General features: G+C 35.4%; 1 protein-coding gene across 2 annotated transcripts in view; it reads right to left on the minus strand.

Moving 5' to 3' along the window:
• PCDH15 (protocadherin-related 15) overlaps window positions 1–19592 on the minus strand; it is a 516985-nt gene that overhangs the window by 358977 nt on the left and 138416 nt on the right. For both annotated transcript variants that reach the window (XM_015565490.1, XM_015565491.1), the window contains exons 3-4: window positions 8622–8782; window positions 761–916 (exon numbers count right to left, since the gene is read on the minus strand). In XM_015565490.1, coding sequence (XP_015420976.1) covers window positions 761–916; window positions 8622–8782 — 317 coding nt within the window. The remainder of the gene's footprint in view (window positions 1–760; window positions 917–8621; window positions 8783–19592) is intronic.

The raw sequence follows: 19592 nt of genomic DNA on the forward strand, positions 1-19592 counted from the left end.
ACTCCCCAATCGGCCCTGCTCTGAGCCCGACCAGGGGCTGCACCTAGGGATTGGGCCTGCCCTCTGCCACCCGGGAGCAGACCTAAGCCAGCAGGTCGTTATCTCCTGAGGGGTCCCAGACTGCGAGAGGGCACAGGCCAGGCTGAGGGACCCCCCCTCCCCCCCGAGCGGCACAAATTTGTGCACCAGGCCTCTAGTCTATATTATAAAAGGCCTGTGTCCCTAACACCCTAAAGACCAAAGACTTGCACAGGTGGGCGGGGCTGAGAAATTTCGCGTGCTGGGCTTCTAGTATTTAAGTATTTTGAATACACCAAAATGATTTTAAAATTGAGGAAAGAGTTTAAATTGATAGAATCCTAAACAGGCATTTTCTTCCAGTATTTAATTACTGCTAGCACTTCAGAGATACGAAAATAAATTAGTTCTTCTCCTTATTATGAAAATAAATAGCTTCTCTTCAGCATCAGTAGGCATACAGGTGAATTCAGGTCTAAAATTGTGTATGATGATCATGAGCATTAATACTTTGGTCATTACTATAAATAAATAAAAATTTTCCTGTAGCAAAGAAAATTCCTAAAATCATGTCAGAAGTTGTCCGGACCTTATTCCTTCTAAAGGCCTCTTCCTTAAAATATTTTCTTGATATTTCTAAACAGGTAAGACTATTATTATAGAAGACTCATTTGAAACATTTATAGCATAGTTAGTTCTTTGTATAAAAAAGGACACAAAAAGAGAACATTTAGAAACGGACCTCATTCACAGTGGCATAGTAGCTTTCATGCTTGAATGTGGGTGAGTTGTCATTCCTGTCTCTCACCACGATTCGAACTTCATGGTAGATAACGGTGCCCACTTTTTTGTTGACACACTGGACTTTCACCACGATGGAGTGTATGTTCATTGGTGGCTGCAATGCAGAAATTATACATTAAAAAAAACCCACCTTATTATTATTGCTGTCAAAGCACTTATTTAATAAAATCTTCTATGCTTGTTCATTTTACCATGATAATAATCTACACAAATTGATCCAATTTGTACTATTTTAAGAACAAGAGAAAATGATTAAGATTACTTCATGTTCAATTTTGTGCCTCAAAACATAGTGTCTTAAATAACATCATGCTCACAATTAGATGACTGGTGATAAATACAACCACAAAATTAATGCTGAGATTGGATGGGATAAATCAAATTTTGATATGAACTTCTAATTTGTAAAAACGATATGTTAACAATTAAATTCTTGGGGAAGGAATATTTAACATTTGTTTCTATATTTTTGCTAAAATATTATATGTTGATATCTGATTAAAATCAAAATGTAGATAAGCAAGAGAATCCATTCACAATTCAATCACACGTACTAATTTTGTACCTTTAAATGATTATTTTTCTAATCTTTCAACCTCTCTAAATATATATCTATTATACACATAAACATACACAGAATGAATATCATGTCATATTTATAAATATAGATTTACTATAACATCTTGGTGTATACTACATGAAACTACATTATATAGTTTAAGAGTACTCACTCCACGTTAAGTCTATAGCGTGATTTGTCTAATTAAAAACTTATAATGAGATGTTTTATGTTGTCAGTTTTTATCATTATAAATGATACTTCAATAAACATTCTATACCTAAATATCTACAAATTGATTAATTATTTCTATGATAAATTTGTTGAGGGAGAAAAGTGTCCTCAAAGGGGAACCCACTTACTCGGGTCCCAGAGCTTAGGGCTTGCAGAATTGGGATGCACACCTGCATCTCTTTGATTCTAGAGTCAAAGGTTTAACACAAAAACATGTATCTTTGTGATTTTAAAAATATTTTCCAAGCTCATAAAATTCCCCCCTAAATATATAATTTTCAGAATGGCCTGTTCTTATACCATCTAAAGTACCATGTCTCAAGCATGATCACTCTTTTCTCCTTGTCCCTTCATTATTTATTTTTCTTTGTTGCATTTTTCATCCACCACTTGACATAGTACATATTTTTCATATTTGTTTAGTTTATCTCCTACCCTAAACTGAAAGCTCTATAAAACCTGGAGTGTCGTTTCAGTCCTGGCTAAATCTCTCTACACAGGCACCAGCACTGTGCCTAGGACAGATGACTGTATACCGTAGTCTACTTGGTTTTCAAACTTAGTTCTATAACTGTATGATCTAGATGCAAAATGAACATCAAGTTTATATGCCGACACTGTGAGTGGGCTGCTGGAAAAATAATACTTCATATTCATTGATCATATCAGATGCAGAGGTAGATTATAATAAACACCATATTCTGGGTGAATAAGATGTGAAATCTGAACACTTTCAAGTATGTGTTAAAATTTGAGGATGTTTAAGCTAAAAAATACAGTATTTGCTAGACACCTGCATGGCTATTGTGAATTGAACTAGGATCTTTTAGTTTATTCATTGCAGTCCTAGAGAGCTGAAATAAGAACACTGAATAAAAAATTTTACAAAGTATATATTTTCAATGTAAGTAGTGGTTTTCTAGTAATCCATAATGGTGCAGAATAGAATAGACTATCCTATAAGACAAGCTCCATCATTACAATTTGCAAGCTTGAGGAGAATAAAAAGATTTTTTGATAAGACTAGGTCTTCGAAGTTTTCAGGAAATAATTTGAATTAGACGACCTCTTTACTACTGATTTTAAAGTGTTTGCTTTATTGGCCTGCATATTTCAATCGCAAAGTAAAAAACAATAAATACCTGTACTATTAGCCTTTGGCACACCTTTTGGAAGACAATCAGTTGAATCATGTTCTTCTAAGGTTATTTGTCTTCTAAATATTGCAAGAGAGACCTATAAAAACATTTCATCTCAAACTCTAATTCTATGAGTAGAAACACTAGGACAGAAAGGTCACAATCTCTGCAAGTAGAGGATCATGTACATGCTGCACTGAGCCCACTTAGTCCTATAAGTGCCCATAAATTAGACATACCCAGGTCATCGGGAACTCTTGTCACTCTCAATTTCAGCTCCCTATGCAACTCTTAGTAGTATGGATAGAACTTAGCGTACAATAAATTTCAACCATAATGGATCATGTTGAAGCCAGAATTCCCTGCAGCTAATATATAACACACATTGTAATCTCACATTGGAATAGATTCCATTCTGCTATTTAAGAAGGTCATAAATATATCAAGTGTAGTTCTACTAAGTCCATTAGTGAGAGTTTAGGGAATCCAAACTCCTTAGGAATGAGTTAGGGAAATGGTGGTTTATCTTTCATAACTGGTGGGAAAAAATAAGTCATGGCAATTTAATTTTCTCTAATTCTCTGAAGTTGCTTCATTTATTAAACAAAAAAGAAAAGAGTGTGTATAAATTTAGGGGGTAATTATTTAAAACAACTAAACTTTATACATTCATAGACATACCAACTATTCTCCCAGTTTAAAAATGAATGTTTAACATAGTACTTTGAATGTATATTTGCATATTTATATCTTTGTGTATAGGTTTTGATACACATAAAGTACAGGGATAATAGGTAATGACAGTTGATGGGGGTTATTTTTGAAAAGTACAGTTGAAGTAGAAAGTAAAGGAATAAAACTTTCTAACAAATATGTATGAACTTTGTAATTTGTAAAAAAGACAAAAATAGAAAATGGTGTTTGGAGTTTTTCAGAAAGCCACTTAGGATTCAACATGCACAGTGAAGTTTATTATAGTGAATTTATTGATATTACGGTATTGATTATAGCACACATCTTCAATCTAAGGGGAATTGAGTTTTTCTAGAAATGATGTTATTTGATGGGCTAAATAATTTAGAGGGAAATAAGTTTTTAGCAAACCTGTATAAGAATTGATTTTATTTCTCATAAGGCAAAGGCAAAATGTATTCGATTCTCACAGGAATAAAAGGTTTTTGTCAAGATTTTTCTTTCTATGTATTTGCTATCTTCACAAAATGAAAAATCTTATTGAAATTTTAAATTACTATTTTAAAGCCTCTATTGACTTGAGCTTTCTTTTTGATATGTTTACCACCAGGTTTATATTATTTTACAATTAAATGAAACTAATTTCCAGTTGTGATTAGATACAACTTTTCCAGCAGCAATAATCTATACTACACACATGCCAGATGGACACTGGGTTGAGAATTTTTAGAAAAAAGCATTTACATTTTGATTTAAAAGAAAAATAAAAGCCCTAAAAGCAGCAGAAAGATAAATTCACAATTCAAAAAACAGGAAAAGGTAATACAGGACAAAGTGAAATGTACTGAAATAAGAGGTTAAATTAAGATTTATTTTCCCCAAATTCACATAAATATTACTTCCTGTTATAAAAAAGATGGCAGGTATCTAAAATATAAACAAATCATTAAGACTACAGCAAGTCATGCTGGTATGGTTCAGTGGTGGTATGGTTCAGTGGTTGAGCGTCTACTTATGAACCAGGAGGTCATGGTTAGATTCAGGTCAGGGCACATGCCCAGGTTGTGGGGCATGTAGGAAGCAGCTGATCAATGATTCTCTCTCATAGCTAATGTTTTATCTTTCTCTCCCTCTCCCTTCCTCTCTGATTATATATATAAAGTTACTCTAATATGATATGATATAAAAGTTCATATATGGTAAATAATCATTCCTTCTCTTAGTTCTGTTTGGAAATAGTAATTTAAAGATATAAGATTCTCTCACAATATGATAATTAAAAAAAGAAGATTATTTACCCAAGGGAAGTTCTGTAACCTGAGCTCTGTGCAATCTTGGTAGTTAGTGAAACTCTTGAAATTGCAAATAATTTATTGATGTGCAAATAAACTTTTCCCTGAGAAATGAGTTCATAGATTTGATCAGAATACTGACTAAGTGTTCCACCTCCCAAAGACGAAGTCTTACTGACAAATTTATACGTCAAAAAGTTCATTCAGCCTGTTACCATTCTTTCCTTAATTCGTGGAAATCTATTGTTGGTGAAATATTTCTTAATGATCCATTATATTCATGATGTAAACATTTAACAGTTTCTATACTCCAGGTTGTCTTTTTCCCCCTTTTATGGTTGCTCTTTAACTTGATGGCCTCCATTACCAGCTAGCAGGTCTAAACTTGACAGTATTTTACACTCTTCTTATTCTTATGACACTTGCTACTACATCTAGTCAATTTACTCTACACTACTATCTATACTTCTATTTCTTCTACATGACTCTTCATACTTTTTTTACACTTACACTTCTAACTCTTAATTCAATTCACACATTTATTCAAGAAGAATTCTCTGATATTAAATAACAAGTTTTTGGCAACCTGGCTTCCTTATTAATTGGTGACATGGGCTTCATTTATATTATCTAGATTAAACTGTCCTCATGTAAACACCATGTACACCAGAACAGTGGACCAGTGAAATATGTTACAATAACAATGAAAACAGCAATAGCAACAAGGTACAACAACAAACAAACAAAACCATTGGAGGATTACCATGTCCCTACCCATAGGAAGCCTCCAGTCCTGTGTCTATTCTAATTCAGGTTTTGTAAGCCCAACCACCAAAAGACAGTACCTGTGCAAGATGGTGATGTTAAATCTTTGGCGTGACTTTAACTATACAGGCTGAAATTTTCATATTACTAAGTTGTAGAGCATCTTCTATTCAATGTCTTGCCATTATTTCAATAAGTGCATTTGCTAAGTGGTAAATACATGGCAAGTATGTGAGCAGGTCTTTTTTTTTTCAAATGCACAGATTTTCCTCTGCAATATTCATTTTGTATTTAATATTCTTAGATGACCTAGTCTCCATCATCTTTAGCTAATGTTAATTAACTGTCCACTGACAGCACTTCAATTTGCAGACTATCTTTGCAAGTTTAACTTGACCATAGCTTTCCTAATTCAAAATAACATTTTAAATGGGAAGGAACTTAATGCTCATTATTATGTTAATGAATCAGTCTGGATTTTTCTTTAAATGATACATGTGCATATTTTTGCATTGTTACTTTCAGGCCAAATCAATTTTAAGTGTATTCCCATGATGTAGATTCAGTTTAGCCAATGTTCAGTAAACGATGCCCGTATTAGAAATAACAAAAATAATACTAAGAAAATAGATATTTTTTCTTAAAAAATAATATAATTTTTGGTAAATAATTAATATTTAAACAGTTTTATAGGCTGGAGAGATGGAAGACTATTTATACAGAAGGATATCCTTTCTCTCTACACATAATTCAGACCTATTAGTGTGATTTTCATATAAAAAATAGGTTCCCAAAAGAAAGTGATTTAGTAGTGAGCCAGTAATTATCATAATCAGCTGTAAGGTGATTTAAAATATATATGTTTTTATTGATTCCAGAGGAAGGAAGGGAGAGGAAAGAATCATTGACTGGCTGCCTACTGCATGCCCCCTATTGGGGATCGAGCCCACACCAGGGTTAAGGGCCCTGACTGGGAAGAGAATCATGACTTCCTGATTAATGGGTTGATGCTCAACCACTGAGCCACACTGGCTGGGTGATAAGGTGATTTTCTAAAGGATTCAAAATATAAAATGACAGTGGTCTCAAATAGATAAATATTCTATAATTCCCCTAACATGTTATAAAATTCATATGACGTGGATATGGATGTCCCTAAATAGGGCCCGTAAAGGATGCCTGTGAGTAATGCAGCTGCGGGGTGGGGGAATCTTGCAGTCTGCCAATCTGTGCCATTGTCCAGATGGGTTTTATAAAAGTAGGATTCATGATAAGGTAAATTAAGAAGATACAATTGAGGATAGCAGATGTCTTTATTCCATTTACAACTTCTTAGCCACCCAGCCAAAATTGTACACGGTGGTATATAATGCGTGTTGCTGTGATCAAAGGACATAGTGGGGAGCTGTGAGGGGGGAATGGGGACAGCATTAAGGATGACTTATTGTCCCTAAGTTCAGCCCAACAGTTCTATTGCTATTCTCTACTGCTACCCACATTTCAAGTCGGCCACCACTGCTCAATTATAGCTAAATTATGGATCTCCCCAACTATACAAAGATACCCACGTATACAAAATGTGCAAGTATATGAGGACAGCCCATCCTGGTGGGAGAATCCTATGTATTGCCCACCTCACCACAAAGTTTTTAAGACTCTGAATTTTAGATGTGAAATAGGTTAGGGATCATCTACTCTATACCATATTGTAAAGTGGATCATAAATCCTGAATGAGGTGGTGAGATAATTCAGGTTCACTGAATATCTAATGTTTGAATTTCATAAACTAGAAAGTTTGGAGTAGGCATGTAGGCCCTGCACATTACTACTGGTATTGAAACCCCTACTCCCCACATACTATTCCCTGCTCACAAGACTGAACTGCAAATACATGAGAATAAAGTTACATTAAAATAAGTACACTCAGGTTTTTAAACTGTTTCAGAGATGAGACACTCAATGACTTTGGTAACTGAGCTATTCTTAACATAGTGCTACTTAGGTTGTGCTGCCTGAGAATGACTGGACTGGAAGGATTCGACAGGAACATTGCCAGGAGACCTGTGCCCACCTTCTTTTAGTTCTTTTACAGGTTTACAGGCACATCGCCACAAACTCCTCTCTCAACCAATGCTTAGTGCTGGTAAGAGCAACTGCCCGTTAGTGTTCCCACCAAACTCTGTCCTCAAGTCAACACTTAGCTGCATGTCCAGCCCTCACCCTGAATCATCACTGTGTTTATCCTACTTTTCCAAGGTTACCACTCCTTTATTCGGAACACTCTAGCCCACGGGTGGGCAACCCCTGGCACGTGTGCCAAACATGGCACGCCAGTAACTTTTGCTGGCATGCAAAAACCCTCTCTTATAATCTTCCATTTACAATTGTGAATCTTTGTTCTCAGTGATGAATTTTGTTAAGTCTCAAATAGGAGTAGCCTGATGGACGAAAGTAGTAGCTCGTGCCTATCTCTGAAGGTCACGAAATATAAACCTGATGTAAAATCTGCCATCAGTGATGCAGCAGCAAAAGTCCCACTGATAATATCAAACGGAGTCATAAAGTTTTCTGTCGGACTATCAGTGTACATGTATACATTAAAAAACAAATGTATTTTTCATCATCATCTACTGTGTTTTTGTCGCTCAAATGAATTTCATTATTTCTTCAAGGTTCTTCAATAAATGCATTTTTGATCATCATATATTGTGTTTTTGTTGCTCAAATGAATTTTATTATTTCTTCAAGGCTCTTCACATACATACACCTTAAGAGATATCAGGTAGGCGTAACATGTTCTCAAAAAATTAGGGTTGGCACGCAGAAGAATTTTGAGTCAGAGATTTTGCTGGTTTTGGCACACACTCACAAAAAGGTTGCCCACCCCTGGCCTAGCCTCTTGTTCAAAAATATGACGAGCTTCCAGGATGACAGATAAAAGATATAATGGTTCTCTCAGACATGGAAGGCCCCTCCCTTTCCTATTTTCTAAGGAGCTAAAAAAAATTTTGTTGATGGACACGAAAAGTAAACTCAAATTATATAAAGAAAATTTGATTTCATATCAACAAACACATGCAGATACGTAAAGTATAATAAAGAAAGGAATGACTAACATCTCTATCCAGAACTCTGCCCGTGCTGTTCAGGAACAGCATCTGCTTAATGGGGTCCAGCAGCACCCAGTAGTCCACGTTGTCCTTTAAAGAGAGCTCGATGGTGGGGTCTGGTCCCCCAGCAGTCCCCTTGATCAGCATGTTATCCACTATAATGGTACCTGGGAACCAAGGAAAGTTATTTGAATACATATTCTCCTTGTATGCATTCTTTAACAAAGACAATATGCTAGCTGACTTGCAAATCTATTTTTAATAAAAAAAAAATTAACTGTATATCTGGCATGATATGGAAAATGTACTGTTTCAAAAAGACCAAAACATAAAACTTGTATTATACTACTTATAACTGTTATTTGGGGAGATTCAAACACTTAGTGAGTTTTATCATCTATTATTTCTAATTTACCTTTAACAACAGCAATTGGCTGCCCTCCCTGTCCATCACTTCCCACAGGAGTTATCACTGAATTCTATCCTGAAGAAAAGGAAATGCCTGTAATAACAGAGGTTGGCACTTCAGTTCACTCAGTAAGACTGCTGATAAGAAAGAGAAATCCCCAAAATAAGAGAATGGGAGAGAAAAAGCAGTTACTGAGTATCCCATGGTGAGAACTGCTTATTTTTCTTTTATCTTAAAGCAAATCTATAAAATATAAATCTTAATGTGAAAGACAAAATTAACATTTAGACACACAATAGAAGCCATTCTTCTTTAAGACTTGTCTAGGGAACCTGACTGGAACACACTCTTCCAATGTAACATTTCAATGCGTGCTTTCTCATAATTCTTTAGTGGGCTGAATTGTAGACATTTGTTGAATCAGAGCTGAAATAGAGTACATCTCTAATCTTCCCTATTCTGTTAAAGAGACCATGAATTTTACAATTTGAACACAAACAGCACTGATGCAAATCAGGTCTCATTTTCCTCCCCATCCAGCAACGGTCTCTTTTCCAAACAGAAAGCAATATTGCTTAGGGAAACCAATTTCAGCTGATCCATTTTTACTAAACTTATGGCATAGAGAAGAGATGTGCCTATGCAAATAAAAATGTGCCCTCCTAAAGACATTAAGATAAATGGCATACATCTAGAGAACTCATGCCCTGGGATAGCATACAAGAATATATAGATAATCCATAATGTTGAATCTAAATTGAAAAATAATCATGTGAAATGTATATGTTGCATTTTCTTACAATAAAAAATTGGCCTAGATTTTATATCATTGCATAATTGCAAATAAAAGGGTGGCCTCTTTACAAGATTTTCTCAGCAAATAAATAATAATAATAATAATCTGTAAATCTATAATATTTCTTTCTCGTATTATTTCTAATGAGCTTCATCTACCTAGGAAATGCTGACGCAACCATTGGTCTCTTAAAATAATAATCCAAGTCGAGGATTTTCAGCCACTGTGCTGTAAGAAATTTTAAAACATGCATTATCTGACTATTTAGTCAAGGGCACTGACCTTTTCTCCCTTAGATTATGAAATAAAAAAAATGACAATAGTCTACACAACAATAGTTGTCTGATGTGAATGAATCAAAATTATACCATTTTCTGGGGTCAAATTGGCAAATTATAATATTTTTTGGTGTGCCACAGGATTTAAGCAATTAGTTCATTTGTTCCATGACATTTTAAAGGTTGAAAATTGCTGATCTAAATAATGTTTAAATATGCATACTGTCATGAACACATACTTTTCTAAATGGCAGGTTATTTTTTCTACTTTTACACATACTAGTACATAGACACACGCATATGTATATGTAAAGTGAAACTTATCCTTCTATTTTTCTGACCGAAATGGCAAACAGATAACCTACAGATAATACATACAAAAATACAGATTAGATAATGATGGCATTTTCTGATCTACAAATATTTTAAGGCCTGATACACACTCGTCTACAAATACTTCACACATTAACCTTTTAAAAAATATTTAGCCTGTATTTCAATATCTAATTCAAAATTAAATGGGATTCTTTTCTGATAAAAAACACACAAAGAAATCTACAACAGTTAAGTCAACTAACATTAATATTTATGTCCTGATTCAACAGTACATAACAGCAGAACTTTCTAGTCTACACACCACACAGGCACATGAAGAAAAGGGGCTAATGAGCTCTTCTTTATAATACAGACACGTTACAACCAGAGAGGTCTGTAATAGCTATTTTAATCACTATTAAATCATTGAAACTAAAACACTGTATCTTGACTTATATATTATTTAATGGTATTTTTAGTTTCATAGAAATGATCTAAATATTTTTTCTTGCTCTTGCCTTTAACCCTGTGTTCTTCAATGACTGAAACTCAACTGTCAATGTTTCTAGCACCATTGTGTTGGAAAAGAAAGATCTCTGTTTTTCTTTCAGTAAAATACTCTATTCACATTGTCAAAGATCTTTCAAGATTTTCATATGCCATGTTTCTCCAGACTAAAAGTTTGGGTAAGAGATAGAAGAGAGCACAGCTAAGGCCGACATGATGCTGGAGGCAATATTTTTTTAAAAATGAACATGGGTGTTGACTCTGGCTTGCCTGAACAACACTGTCCTCATTCTCCTCTCAGAACAGTCGGTGCCACCAAGCTAAAGTTCACTTTAAGCCATGGGCTTTTCCAAAACTCTATTTCCACCCCAGCAGAGGGGACTGTAACTTCCCACAGGTCCAAGGATTTCCAGATTTGGTAGACGATGTCTGAGACAATGCTGGTAAGTAGTTGTCCAGCAGAATATCTGGGCACAGAGAAAGAATGTGGCCCCCTTGCCTCCTCTCTATTTTGAAAGCTTCCCTTTTGTCCATAAGACCTTTTGATTCCATTTTAAATATAAAGACACAGATAGGTTAAAAATAAAAGGGTAGGACACACTATGTAGCACTTGGGAGAAAGAGTAAATCAGAACAAGGAATATTACTCATAACAAGAAATATTTCATGGAAGTAAATGGATAAATTAATCAACATGTGTTAACCCCAAAGAGACCTGTCTGCTTAGTCTGTACGATGAAAGTCAGAGAGAAATGCTGTAGGTATTATAGAAGCTATTTTAAACCCCGAAACTGCATTTGCATAATCTGTCATTACCTGGCACTTTCTTATTTAAGGTAGAGGCTGGTTGGGTTGTTCAACTTGAATTGATCCACTACTAACCATAAATCCAATTGAAAGTGATTGTCCAATTTTTATATTTAGCTTCCTGGCACTATAAATAAGTTAAAAGTTGTATAAGTTGAATAAGACCATAAGAAAACTATGATTTTGCTATTATAACTCTTAATAACTTAATACGAATACCCAAGAAACTAATGGTCTTTTCTGCCTCCAATTAAACAAACAAACAACACCCTCAGGTTGATAAAAACCAGAAAGTAAAAGAATAGATTCTTAATTTAAAATTGCTCTATTTCACAATCGGATATGTTCACCAATGTTTATAACAATTCTTGCACGCTGTCATGGCAAAGATTAAGCTTCACCCAGCCCAAGTGGATCAGTGGTTGAGTGTTGACCTATGAGCCAGGAGGTCACAGGTTTGAGTCCCCAAAATCAAAGTCAGGCACATGCCACAGTTGCAGGCCAGTTCCCCACTGTAGGGCATGTCGGAGGCAGCCAATCAATGATTCTCTCTCATCATTGATGTTTCTATCTCTTTCTTTTCCTCTCCCTTCCTCTCTGAAATCAATCAAATATATTTTAAAAGATTAAGCTTCTTTTCCAAAAGAAAACATTTGGAAAGCTGGTCAAGTTGATAGGCACTCAAAGAAGAACTTAAAATAATGCTAGATGCAGATACCAGTATAAACAAAAGAGTGTGGTTGGAAGGAGAAGAAATTTTGAAGAGTGGAAAGGTCAACACACTCAGACAAAGGTAGAGAAGGACACATAAGTTTGAATTATTGTGGGGTAGGCTTTGCGGTGGGACACTGGACTGAGAAGTTCTACCTGAGTGTACTATGGAGACACCAGCAAGAGGCGTCAACGGAAATGGTTAGACTGGGACTTGAATCTTCTGGCAGGCATCTTTGTGTATCACCCCAGATTTGGGAGACTCTCATAAACTAAGACCTAGAGTAGCAGTTCTTAACCTGTGGGTCGCGACCCCTCTGGGAGTCGAATGACCCTTTCACAGGGGTCGCCTAAGACCATCGGAAAACACATATATAATTACATATTGTTTTTGTGATTAATCACTATGCTTTAATTATGTTCAATTTGTAACAATGAAAATACATCCTGCACATCAGATATTTACATGACAATTTATAACAGTAGGAAAATTACAGTTATGAAGTAGCAATGAAAATAATTTTATGGTTGGGGGTCACCACAACATGAGGAACTGTATTAAAGGGTCATGGCATTAGGAAGGTTGAGAACCACTGATTTAGAGGAAAAGAATTTGTCAAAAATGTATAGTTAATGTTTGTGTCTTTCAATATAGTAAATGTATCCTCAAATAGCTGTAAAAATAATAGCCACATGGGAGATGGGGAATAGGTGAAGGTAAAACTTAAAAACAGTTGCGTTGATCACTGTTCAAAGTTACTGGGGAAGCCAAGTAATGGGGAAATGCGGGTTCAACATGACATTCAATTTACATTGTATATATTTAAATTTTAAGACCCCTCAAGGGAAAAGTATTTGTTGTATAATTTTGTTACAATACTGGATCCTCTTGCTCTTTAATATTTAAAGAAGGTTTATAAAGGTGACTTCTCTTACTTCCAGAAAAATGGGACTGCAATTATCTAATGTGTCACTATGGGAAACAGTCATCTAGGATTATTTTTTTTCCCTGAACCTTAAATTATCTTCCAATTTCTTTTGTGAAGGAACAAATAGAAAACTTGCTTTCTAGAGGATAACGCTAAATATTTTCCTTCACTATGTTTAAAAATAACTCACATGCAGGGTGCAGATGATGTCTTATTGAGCTGTACACTTGAAACCTGTATGGTTTTGTGAACCAATGTCACCTCAATAAGTTCAATGAAAAACAAACACAAAAAACTCACCCATGCTTATCTTCTCTGTATAGGAAGATACATTATGCAGAGGTTTTCCTGATGTTTGCAAGATGAAGTTTTTTTTATAATAAACAATTTCCTCTCTTAAAAGTACTAGAGATGGCTATTTTATAATGTCTAAATATATAGTGATTACATATGTAATTCCATTACAAATAGTAAGGATGATTATCCTATTTCTGTAAAATATGCACTGGTATCATTTGTTGTAAAAGTAAATGTTGCCAATCCAATGCTAATAATTTTTCTAACATATTTTATAGTCCAAAGTGATTTTGAAAAGGAAATCTGTTATTCCCAGTACTTTTAACACGATGTTGCAGGTTACTTAGACTACTTATACCACTATCTATGAGACAAATGGCCAAATGTCAGCCTGTGACAGATGCAGCTGATGCTGTGGATAAGCTCATACAATATTTATTCAAAACACCCTCATTGCATATGTTCCTGACATGCAAAAGCTGGGAAACTAAAAACTATACTTCAAAGATTCAACTGCAGCCAAGATCTATGTATGATTTAAGTTACCCTGACAAGATGCTCTTTGCATAAGACATTGTTCAGAATGATTTATATGAGGAAAAGCTGATGTTACACATCCATTTCTGCAGACGTGGATCATAGCAGAAATGTATGGTACTGGAGTCAGCAGCCATGGCAGTAGCTCCCTGTCTCCACTCCTCTGGATCATCGTAAAGTCAGAATTTCCCATGGCAGGCCAGTAATGCAGTAGGTGTGCAACCTCCAAAACAATCCACCTGTTCTGCCCTTTCATTACTATGTGAGCTTTTTATACCACTTAATAAGCCCCTTCTGCTTAAAGAAGCTAGAATGCATTCTTGTATTTTATAGCCATGATCACTGACCAATATTATAGACTGCTGGGAACCAAGATCAACAGCAATTAATATAAATGCAAGAAGTCCTATAAGAAGGCTGAATGGGGCTTTTTGATATTCACAGGGATGAATATCTGCATTTTATTACCTACTGCTGACTCAATGGCCTAAAACAAACTCCCCCAACCTGATAGTCTTACTGTTTGCCAAGCATCACCTTCCATATGTCTGTTTGCATTTCTGAAAGGCAATTGCGTATTCTAGTAAATAAAAGCAGATGAGAACAGAGACTCAGTGGAACTTGGTCCCTTGCACCAAGATCACAACTGGTTTCCCCCATAATTTCCAAATTTGTATTTCTTGTCTTGTGTAATTAATTTGCGCATCAGCCCTTTCTCCAACTCTTTGAACCTGAGGCCACAAGGGCCTTGGCTTAACAATAGACTTCACATAAAATCATTCATTTGAAGATGAGTAACTAGAAGTAGAAGACTTTTTTTCCTAGGAACATATGATATGAAACAGAGTCAGCAATCTGGCCAAGATTTTGATTTCCAGGAATTAATTACCTGCTGCTGTATGCATTACCAATATCATACTCAAAACATTATAATGGTAGTTCAGTGGTTGAGCTTCAACCTATAAACGAGAAGTTCACGGTCCAGTTCCTGGTTGGGGTTTCAAACTTGATCCCCAGTCTCAAGTAGAAGGGAGGCAGCCTAACAATGACTTCACCATTGATATTTCTATCTCTCTCTCTCCCTCTCTATCCCTCTTTGAAGTCAATAAAATATGTTTTTAAAAAAACACGTTATAATGGTATTTACTGCTACAATTACTTATAATATGTTCACTTGTTAATCTTGCTGCCTCTCAGAATCAGGGAAGGAATGGGTGTGAAGAAGAGTTTTCTGCCTGCCTATCTAGTTCTGGCTTAATTTATACACAAAGTTAAAGGGGGGAAATGAGCTCATCTTTTATTTATTTATTTATTTATTTATTTATTTATTTATTTATTTATTTGATGGCTTAAAAGCCCATCAATGCCTCTGACTTATCTTCCTTAACAAAACAAGTCAGGATGCAGAATGATCTTGACTTTGAATTTGGCCACAACTTCGTTTATTTGTTTTAGCCTTTGCTTGACTGTGAAGCTCTGAGAGCTAGAGTTCAAATGCAATTGTGTGTTTAAAAAAATACTTATCTGGGAATATTCTAGCAGAGAACAATGGGTTTATAATAATTCCTGTAGGTATTATAAAACTTTTGAAATGCTACCATTTACTTAAATAACTGCACAGAAATGCCCTTCTTTTTGAATAAGTTACTCAAAATCCTGTTTTTATCAATGTCCAAATAGTCTCATTCCCTTTTTGATGAAAGTCACAAGATATAAAATTTCTAAGGAAAATGGAAACAGGAGGCCTCCTGAAGATACAAGATAACATGATTACCTTTCATTTCAAACCCTGAAGGTAGGCTCCTGCCTGTTAGGCTAACTGTAAATTTTAGTGAGGATTCTATTAGAAACGCCAAGGCAACAGTCACATTCAAACTGGCAGACACACTGTGAGCAAAGAAGACAAATTAATGAGCCAGGCTGAGCTGGCAGTGTTGGAACAGGGCTCTGATTTGCTGCTCAACAGTTGGCTCCTCAGGCTTCAACCACAGGAAAAGCTGGAGTAATACTGCTCTACAGTATAACGAGTAAAACTTGCAAAGAAAATATACGGAGTCTAAGTGTGTGTTGTATGTCTGTGTGTGCTTGTGTGTGCATGTGCACATATACTATGGAAAGCTCGGAAAGTTATTCAAAGGAAAACTTTTGGAATTATCATGAAGTGCATGATATAGGCTGATCTATGCTGTTTGTATGAATAACAGGATTCTAATAATAGAATATTTAACAGTAAAAATGATTGTATTTCAATTCTATAGGTCCTACCACACTTCTGAATCGAGGTACTAGACTCCTTTTTTAAAAAATATATATTTTATTAATTTTTGTACAGAGAGGAAGGAAGAGAGACAGAGAGTTGGAAACATTGATCAGCTGCCCCTTGCACACCCCGCACTGGGGATGTGCCCACAACCAAGGTACATGCCTTTGACCAGAATCGAACCTGGGACCCTTCAGTACTCAGGCTGATGCTCTATCCACTGAGCCAAACTGGTTATGGCTATACTCCCTTTTTAGACAGATTTAAACACCAGTTTGCAATATATATTCCAGAATATTTTTAGTCAAAAAATCAAATTGAAAGAATTATAAATGACATTAGAGTTTCATTGTTTTTTTTTTAATACAATAAAAAAGACCAGTATAACTACAATGCATAGGTTAGAAAATATTGTTTAATACCTTAGGATTTATAATCAGACTGCTGGGTTAGAATCATAACCCTATTATTCACTAGCTATGTGATACTGAGAAGGTTACTTAATCTCTTTACCCATTGTGTATAGATTTATACACTAAAAATAAAATAATCACACATACATGTACATCTCATGGCAGTATAACTGGAACTTAATAAGTGTTGGCTGTTACTATCATAAAAATCAGTATATTTGTGAATAGCTACCCATACATTTCATGTAAGACTTGATGGTAAGTAAATTCCTGATTAGAATAACTTTGTCTTACTCGTTTCTGGGTCCCCAGTATAAAAAAAAAAAATGCCTGTTACACAGCAGTGACACACAAAGCTTTGTTGAATTGATATGACTCATCAGAGAGACCAATACTGAGTCAACCATGGACATATCCTCAGGTTACCCTCATTACTTGGACTAGATTATTTATCTCATTTCTTTTATTGCCCATTCCTTCTACTTCAGCTAATAGCAGTAGAGGGAGTATATTCATTGACCACCCAGCTCTTTAATGCCAAAGCTTGTGTTTATTATTTTCTAATAGTTACCTGGGATATGATTGAAGTGACTGAAGAGAAAAGCTATAAGTTGAAAAACAGAAGACTGTGTCATGGGGATTAAAGGCATGTGATCGGAGAGAGACTGGGGAACTCAGAAATGGTTTCTATCCTCTAATATATATAAAAAAAATTGCCTTCTGATGAATACTATCAACACTGTACAGTTATTTCTCCCTAACCGTCAATTTCCCTTAAGCAGAATTTTACTAAAAACAGCTTTATCCTGCTGGGGATAATCAGTACAAGTGGCAATTGGGGGATGAAGAAAGAAGGAGTAAAAGCAGATGGCAGAACAGGAGTGCAGATTTTTATCACCAAACCTTGAAAGAAAATAAGAAATTTGTGGTAGAGCAAATGTTTAACAGGTCCCCTGTGGCTCTTAGGAAGGAGAGAGCAGAGGTGTGCTTAGGAGGTATGAGAGTCTGACTCTAGCTATTTCTCCAGAATCCTAAGGGAATGAGAGGTACAAATCAACCACTCTGAGTTATAAAATAAAACTATTAAATTGAATCTGATCAGAAGAATTAAACTCAATATGCATGTTGCCTACACGGAAATCTTGACAAACCTCTAAGCAAACAACAGGGGATAAGTACAGAGAAAATAATTGAAATAAGGTGTGGAATTAAGACATGCATAATGTTACTTCCACATTTTAGTTACTTAGTATGTCGGCCATTATGCATTATTTTAGAAAATAGCACACACACACATGACACACAAAATGGGTCCTTGGAAGGTCTCCCTGAAGCCTACTATAAAGGAGTTTCTGTTATACTTTTTGAGAGACGCCAAGGAGATTTTGTTTAAGCTGAAACCTCAAGGGGAGTCAGCCAGAACATTTGGGGAAAGGATATTTCTGGGAGCGGAAAGAGCTGGAGTGCATGTTATCAGGCAAGAATGAGCCCAAGATGTTTGAGGAACGAACAGACCACTTTGCTGGAGAAAAGTAATCCAGAGTAGTTCAGTTTCATGGGGCAAGTCACAATAGATAGTTTGGACGCTATTCTAAGTGAATGAGTAGCATGGGACAGGTTTAGGCTGAGGAGTGGTATGATTTGACTTATGTTCTTCATAGTTCTCTTTGCTCTATGGAGAACAGAGTCCAGAGAAGCAGAAATGGAAAGAGATAGATAGAGACAATTACTACTATAAGCAAGAAACAATGTTGTCCTTGTAGCAGCAGATGGAGAAAGGAAGAAGTCGTGAGAATAGTTGAATTTGCTAAAATTCTCAGCATAGGTGAAAAAGCAGTCTTTTGTTAATACATATAATAAACATAAATGTTTAAAATGAACACTGCTCATTTATATTACAGTGGGACATAGTATTCTTCAGTAAACCTGCCAACATCAAACCACTTGATCCACAGAGAATGGTTATTAAAAGTGGACCAGAAAACAATTATGTCAAAGCCCATAACTTCCTGGTTGAAAACGTGAGAGACCTGAATGAGATCTCTCTTTTCTCTCTGGGCTAGATAACATGGATGGAAAGCCCTAAAAAGGAATTTTGTTGTTTCTATAAAAATTAATGTCCTTTACCAGCAATCAAGAAACAAGAACATAATCTTTATTTGGAATAAGATCCCATCTCTTTCACTGGGAGTAAAGATTGCTACACATACCCTGCACAGCTGACAAGCATCCAAAGCAAAAAAACGTAGGAATTGCTCAATGAGAAGATAGGCACAAATCATTAAATATCAGACTAAGAACATTCAGCCAAGATGATGAACAAAATCATCTGTAAGTTATGTTGTTGATGCACATATTATCTCTCAGACCAGATGGAGAGGGAAATGCTACAGATATGAACCACTGCTTTAATGTGCAATGTCTTAATCCAATCACTTTAATAAATTTAGTTGTTTGCTTTCTGAACATTCCTCACTGGTCCATAAAACGAGCTTCCTGTGTTTTGTCTTGAACAAAAAACAAATTTAAAAAATGCCCGACACTGACACACACACACACACACACACACACACACACACACACACACCACCATCACCAAAACAAAAAAACAATAAACTCTAAATTTTGTCAATATTCCTGGCAACTTTTTTTTATTATTAGCTACTTCCACATCACAAATCACTAACTAAAATCACAAATCACTAACAAATAACTTTT

This window comes from Myotis davidii, unplaced genomic scaffold (assembly GCF_000327345.1).
Source record: "Myotis davidii unplaced genomic scaffold, ASM32734v1 scaffold20, whole genome shotgun sequence".
Lineage (NCBI taxonomy): Eukaryota > Metazoa > Chordata > Mammalia > Chiroptera > Vespertilionidae > Myotis > Myotis davidii.